At 35.8% G+C, this 7,799-nt stretch overlaps 1 protein-coding gene across 1 annotated transcript; it reads left to right on the top strand.

The window, feature by feature from the left end:
- Window positions 1-358: 358 nt before the first annotated feature.
- Window positions 359-3,996, top strand: LOC100241613 (LRR receptor-like serine/threonine-protein kinase GSO1). Its single transcript, XM_002278636.5, has one exon. It carries the CDS (start codon window positions 786-788, stop codon window positions 3,708-3,710), a length of 2,925 nt encoding a protein of 974 aa, XP_002278672.1. The 5' UTR covers window positions 359-785; the 3' UTR covers window positions 3,711-3,996.
- Window positions 3,997-7,799: the final 3,803 nt, after the last annotated feature.

Here is a 7,799-nt window from a genome sequence, read left to right as displayed (position 1 = left end):
AAGGAACCATTAACATATTGGGTTTATACCTATTTAGTTGGCAATTGTTGACAGTTAAATTGACCATATATCTTCAAAGTCAAATCCCACTCCATCTTTTAGGAATATATTCTTCTGAATACTAACAAAATTGTTTCTGAATATCAAGTTACAGACATGTTATTCATATGGTAGAGGTCCAATCTGAAAACAACCCTTAGTAGAGCTGTAGGGAGAGGCCCACTTCTTTGATTTTGATTAGGCACAAGTGGGACTTTCCCTTAGCTTTTTGTTCTTCAGCAATTCCATCAAACTACCTTATCTCCATACACTTCCCCATCTCACAAGATAGTAAAACATGCTACAAAATTCATAATTGCCTTGAGGAAAAAAAAGGCAGAAACAGCAGACTTTTTAGCAAAACCGAAAAGGTAAAAAAGGGATGGCAGACTTCTAGGAAAATTCTGTGGTTAGAGTTCTCACTTTTCAATGGGTAATCACTGTTAACTTTCTCAACAAACTGATTAAGCAGGTATACTTCAGTAAAACTATTTAAATTCCAAGCTTCCATCTTCTAGTTGTGCAGTCCCATGTTCTCTCTCATTCAAATTTCTTCCTTGAACTCCTACATCTCTTCTTTCCTGGTGTTTCCTATTTCCGGTTGAACCTGAGCTTCTTCTTTTCATTGTGCTTGCTTTTCATTTCTACATGGAACTAAACTTCCTGAGTGGTGGTGATGCTGCAAAGCTTTCAACTCGGGTATTTGACGCTTTGGCTTTTCATTGATCTTGTTCATAAATTCTGAAATGGGTAGCATCAAAATGTGTCATATGATGCTTTTCTTTGCAGTACTTAGTGCTGTTCTTGCTGTTACCTTTGGCGATAATTCAACAGATTCCTACTGGCTTCTGAGAATTAAATCAGAGCTAGTTGATCCTGTTGGAGTTCTTGCCAACTGGTCTTCAAGAACTAATATTTGTAGCTGGAATGGATTGGTGTGTTCTGATGATCAACTCCATATTATTGGCCTGAGCCTATCTGGGTCAGGTTTATCAGGTTCTATCTCACCGGAGTTCTCACACCTCACTTCACTGCAAACACTTGATTTATCTTTAAACGCCTTCGCTGGGTCGATTCCTCATGAGCTTGGACTGCTTCAAAATCTAAGGGAACTGCTCCTTTATTCAAATTATCTCTCTGGTAAGATTCCCACAGAGATTTGTCTTTTGAAGAAGTTGCAAGTTCTAAGAATAGGAGATAACATGCTAGCGGGTGAAATTACACCAAGCATTGGTAACTTGAAGGAGTTGAGGGTACTGGGTCTTGCTTATTGCCAATTAAATGGAAGTATTCCAGCTGAAATTGGCAATTTGAAGAATCTGAAATTTCTCGATTTGCAGAAGAACAGCCTCAGCAGTGTCATACCAGAAGAGATCCAGGGGTGTGTAGAGCTTCAAAATTTTGCAGCATCAAACAACAAGCTTGAAGGAGAAATCCCTGCCTCTATGGGAAATCTTAAATCACTCCAAATTCTGAACCTGGCCAATAACAGCCTTTCTGGATCAATTCCTATTGAGTTGGGTGGTCTCTCCAATTTGAAGTACTTGAATTTGCTTGGAAATAGATTGAGTGGCATGATTCCGTCAGAGCTAAACCAGTTGGATCAACTCCAGAAGCTCGACTTGTCAAGCAATAATCTCTCAGGAACTATAAACTTCCTCAATACCCAATTAAAGAGTCTTGAGGTTCTGGCTTTATCTGATAATCTTTTGACAGATAGCATTCCCGGCAATTTCTGCACCAGCAGTTCAAGTTTGCGGCAAATTTTTCTGGCTCAAAATAAGCTCTCTGGCACTTTCCCCTTGGAGCTGTTGAACTGTTCCTCAATCCAACAATTAGACCTCTCTGATAACAGATTTGAAGGAGTACTGCCGCCTGAGCTGGAAAAATTAGAGAACCTCACAGATCTTCTACTCAACAATAACAGTTTTTCTGGAAAACTGCCTCCTGAAATTGGAAACATGAGTAGCTTGGAAACTCTTTACCTGTTTGACAACATGATCACAGGTAATATCCCGGTGGAACTCGGGAAGTTACAGAAGTTGAGCAGCATCTACCTCTATGACAACCAGCTGTCAGGAAGCATACCAAGAGAGCTAACAAACTGCTCCAGCTTATCAGAGATTGATTTCTTTGGCAACCATTTTATGGGGTCCATTCCTGCAACAATTGGGAAGCTTAGGAATCTTGTTTTCCTGCAACTGAGGCAGAACGACTTGTCGGGTCCGATCCCACCAAGCTTGGGCTATTGCAAAAAGCTTCACACATTGACATTGGCTGATAACAAGCTCTCGGGTTCATTGCCACCAACATTCAGATTCCTCTCCGAGCTTCACCTCTTTTCTCTCTACAACAACTCATTTGAAGGTCCTCTTCCTGAATCACTTTTCCTTTTAAAAAAACTTGGAATTATTAATTTTTCTCATAACAGGTTTAGTGGGAGCATCCTTCCTCTCTTGGGTTCAGACTTTCTAACCCTGTTGGATTTGACAAACAACAGTTTCTCGGGTCCTATTCCCTCTAGACTAGCCATGTCCAAAAATCTAACCCGCCTTCGTCTTGCACACAATCTTCTTACTGGCAACATTTCTTCTGAATTTGGCCAGCTCAAAGAGCTCAAATTTCTTGATCTGTCATTCAACAATTTCACAGGAGAGGTGGCACCTGAACTCTCAAACTGTAAAAAACTTGAACATGTCTTGCTCAACAATAACCAATTCATAGGCATGATTCCTTCATGGCTAGGGGGCTTACAAAAACTAGGAGAGCTAGATCTTTCATTCAACTTCTTCCATGGAACAGTGCCTGCAGCACTTGGGAACTGTTCAATACTACTGAAGCTCTCACTCAATGACAACAGTCTATCCGGGGAGATCCCACCAGAGATGGGAAATCTCACTTCTCTCAATGTCCTTGATCTGCAAAGAAATAACCTTTCTGGGCAGATTCCTTCCACATTTCAGCAGTGCAAGAAGCTCTATGAACTGAGGCTCTCTGAGAACATGTTGACAGGTTCAATACCATCTGAGCTAGGAACCCTTACTGAATTGCAGGTTATCTTAGACCTGAGCAGAAATCTCTTTTCTGGTGAGATTCCATCATCTCTTGGAAATCTTATGAAGTTAGAATCTTTGAACATCTCTTTCAATCAACTCCAAGGAGAAGTTCCTTCTTCACTGGGAAAGCTGACGAGCCTCCACTTGCTAGACCTGTCAAATAATCATCTCCGGGGCCAACTTCCTTCAACTTTTTCAGAATTCCCACTCAGCTCCTTCATGCTTAATGACAAGCTTTGCGGCCCACCATTGGAATCGTGTTCAGAATATGCGGGTCAGGAGAAAAGGAGATTGTCTAACACTGCTGTTGCAGGGATTATAGTTGCCATTGTCTTCACCTCTACACTAATATGCTTGGTGCTGCTTTACATCATGGTAAGAATCTGGTGTACTTGGAGAAAAGTGATGATTTTGAGCTCGGATGGTGGAGGAACTGAACATAATATAGAAGAGGAGAAATGGGACTATGGAGATGAAAAGAAAAGGAAAGGTGAGTACTGGAAAGTGAACACCATGGCACTGGTTCCTTCCCAAGAAAAACAAAATCTTTCTTCACCAACATGCATTTTCCAACTCAAAATGGATTCTGAAACCATGGAGACTACCATGGTCTGATGAGGAGATGTCTTTTGGTCTTTATCTTTTCCTAATTCTTTGTTGGAGTTTACAATTCTTTGTTTGTCTCTTCACTTCCTTACACTTGTACTGTTTTAGTAGATATGTTGCAAGGCTCTACACTTTGATTTCATCTGTCAAGATCAGTTCCGTTTGTACAGAGATCAGTTTATTATCATCCTAAGAGGCTGAAGAAGAAACATTCACTTGGAGTTGGATAGTCTTTTTTTGAAGATGTATCGTTCTTATTCTCCAATTCCAGTCTTTTCCTTTTGTTTGTTGTTTATGCTTACCAGTCACCACTACACCATGATCCCCAAATGGTTCACAAATTTATGAATTTACATCAAGTCCCATTGATTGCCATGAAAAGATTTATTTCCCTCAGTTTATTGAGTTCGCATTGCTGTATTATGTGACTCATATTTGAGTGAAAAGACATTGGAGAAAAAAGAGGCAAAATGCCGGAGTGAAGCGAAGTGGAACAAAACGGAGCAATGGGTATTTTTGGAATTTAATTCCTAAGGGTTAGTATAAATACTATTTTTTTTTTGGAGAATTATCTTTTGGGGGTAGATGGGCCCCAAATTAACAAAAGGTTCATATAACTCTTCAAATTGAGTTGAAGGATATAAAATAGTAACGGACAAATATACCCTTTAAGAACACATATAAAATATTTTATAAAATTAAGTTAAATAATTTTTTTTCAATAATTTTTTTTTTCAAAAATACTAAATTAAATAAAAGTAGTTTTCAAAAATATTAAATTAAATAATTCCTTTTTCAAAAATATTAAATTAATTTTTTTTCAAAAATATTAAATTAAATTAAAGTATTTAAAAAAAATTAAATATTAAATTAAATATTTTTTAAATATTAAATTAAATAAATTTATTTTTTAAAAATATTAAATTAAATAAAAGTATTTTAAAAAAATATTAAATTACATAAAAGTATTTTTTAAAAATATTAAATTAAATAAAAAATATTAAATTAAATAAAAGTATTTTTCAAAAATATTAATTTTTTTTCTCAAAATCAACAAAGGGTATTTTTGGAAATACTGAAGAATGATATCCTTCAACTCAATTTCCATACTTTCATTGGGTCTTGGGCTTAATTTGAAGAGTTATATGGACCTTTTATTAATTTGGGGGACATCTACCCCCAAAACATAATTCTCCTTTTTTTTTTTTTTTTATGTAAACCTAATTTTAACATAGTGAAAATCCCCTTTTCCCATAAGCAATTAATCCAACCACGTTAAATCTATGCATTCTTTCTCGTTTTTCTATTTTTCACCATTAATCATTGCACATATTCCAACACGCATGCATCCAAAAAGATGGTTGACTATGAAGCGGGTAGTCGAGACTTTAGCTAAAGCATAAGTTGACATTATATAGGTGAAGATTACTTAGGCGGGAGATATGATAGCAGTCGAAACAAGCCGTCTCTCTTAAGTTTTTAGGTCAATTGGTGGTTTGATATAATAATCTGAGACTCTTCAAGAAGTGTCATCTACCCTCTATTGCAATATATCACTTCCGTTTTCTGGATTTTAGGGTCTTTGAAAATCAATTTTTACCATTAAAATTCATGAACTGCAACCAATTTTAAGGATATGGTAGATGAGGATGATGTAAAATTTATTTTCTGGGATGAAAAGTCTAGATGCCACTCCACATACAGTGAACCCATATGGCGCCCACCACAACTGGGTGCAAAGAAACTGACCTGATAAACACCAGGCCATCACAATGTATCTTTGCCCTGTAAGGCATGTTACCATAGGGCCAGCTCGAGAGGGACAGGATGGACCACCAACCAGTTCCCACTCAAACAAGGCAGGCCATGCCTAAAGTTTTGGCTTCTGTTCAACTTTTTTAGGCCCATTCATAATTCATCCAGTGTCCATCCATTTTTCTAAAGGTATATTTTTAACATTCAATATTGTAACAAAGCATATTGCATTAGTCCATTTTCTCAATCAAAGCAGTTAACAATTTTGCTCATAAAATTCCTCTCACAACCACAGTTTGGGTTGGTCATATAAACTGTTGCAATGATCTGATCCATCTTTTCTAACAGTTTCTTATAATGGTGAATACCCCCGAATGATCAAAAGAAGAAAATGTATACAGGCAAATTTGTTACCAAAACCTGGAGTATATATTAATGGAAGGCAACTTCCAGTGACTCAAAAGCACAGATCTATACCAAAAGGTTGTGAAACTTGACCACTGTTTTAAAGAACTCTTTTTAGACTAATGAAGCATGTCAAATAATAGATTCAAAACAAAATTTCAGTGATAGAAATGTATGCTGGAAAGTCCTAAGGAGGGGAGTGCACTTTGGAGATCACGCAATACCCTCCTAGAAACAGCAAAAGCACTTTGATGCTACTTCACATTTGTCAATTTGTGCAAAATATGGCCGCCATGCTCACCACTTTTCACATGCGGATGGAAGTTTTTCGCACATAAATGGGCTTAAAACACTACACACACACATGTATATATTACACATCCATATATATATATAGATCTTCAGATTTATATATACATGCATGTAGATTTAGCTAAGCTTGATGATCTCTCTAACAACATACAGAAGCAATCAAGAGCTGAAAATACACACACACCCATCCCTCAGAGGTCAGCCCCATGCCCATTACCTAAAAGTTGTAAAAGGATAGCCTAAAACTTACCCAAAAAGAAGAGTATGCATGCATTGACTTACCCTAATAGGAAGAATGGATTGGGAAGAAGAGGAAGAGGAAGAGGAAGGATTTGAGGAGGGTGTGAAAAGAAGGTTTTATAGAGAGTTGTGGAGGCGGTTCTAGGGCAAACTTTGGTGGTAGGGTTTTGGGCAAGTTGGCATGGACAGTGTTGGTTGTAATAAACAAACATATTTATTGAACTAATAAAATATATAGGGGTCTGAACTTATATTTTAAATTTGTATAGTGGGTGTGATATTTATTGCAGATAATGCAGTTTCACCATTGATGATCTCTATAGAATTACATCAGTTGAATGCTAGAGATCATGCTTGTTTGCTTAGATCCCACAAGGTGGCACATTGATGGATTAGGGTCGTACTAATGAATAATCCATATCAATTTATATAAATTCAACCTAACTCTTATTAAATGGGTTAAACAGGTCGTGTTGTGTTATTTTTGTAATAAACAATTTATACTCATATTAGTTATTTTGACATGATTATTGAATAGTTCATTTTCAATCGAGTAATTTTTCAATATTTCTCACATCACCATGATAGGTGACATAGAGATCTTCCATGAAGAAACTTTTAAAATAGTAACTTGATCAAAGGCTTTGATGCTACATTAACTCATCACTTTACGTAATAGTGTTAATGATGTTGAGTGATGAAAAAGTTTTACCACTTACAAGGGATGAATCATTTAGGGACAATGGCCCAAAGTCAACTACATTGACATTGAATCATGAGAAAATTATTTAATAGCCAAAAAGTAAAAAAGAAAAAAAGAAAAAAAAAGGCGAGAAAAGACTTTACAAGCAAATTTCTCGGTGAAATTGAAAATTTATTAATTTTAGGAGTGAAGTTATATCTCTAATTTCTCTTAGTAGAAAGTCAACTTAAAATCTTGATTTGGTTTGGATCCATCTTAGGTTGGACTTTGATTTTGATATAAAATTATTATTAGTATCGTTATTTTATTTCTTTTAAAAAAACCAAGTTACACATCACTTTTGTCACGGTAGAAGATGACTAAATATAATAAAATTCTAGATTTAATAAGACCATTTTTATCACATTCCATCATTATTTACCCTATAATCATATATTAGGAACCATAAAAATGACATTTTTATCATAAGGAATAACATTTACTCAACAAGTAGAAATCAATCATAGAAAGTAATACAAACCTAATGAAAATGAGAGGCTAAAATAATAATTTTAACATATCTAATATCATTTCATGTTCAAAATCAATTAAAATCCCATTTATGAGCGAGATTTTATTTCCGTTAAAATCATTTTTCATTTTAATGAGTGAGATTCTACAGACATGATCAATATCCTCATCAA

The sequence above is a fragment of the Vitis vinifera genome, chromosome 17 (genome assembly GCF_030704535.1).
Source record: "Vitis vinifera cultivar Pinot Noir 40024 chromosome 17, ASM3070453v1".
In the NCBI taxonomy this organism is placed as follows: domain Eukaryota; kingdom Viridiplantae; phylum Streptophyta; class Magnoliopsida; order Vitales; family Vitaceae; genus Vitis; species Vitis vinifera.
Note: the sequence above shows the minus strand (reverse complement) of the source record. Positions and strands in the feature narration are given on the sequence as shown.

Excerpts from the sequence above, each read along its gene's own strand:
- LOC100241613 (XM_002278636.5), top strand. The coding sequence starts at position 786 with ATGGGTAGCATCAAAATGTGTCATATGATGCTTTTCTTTGCAGTACTT.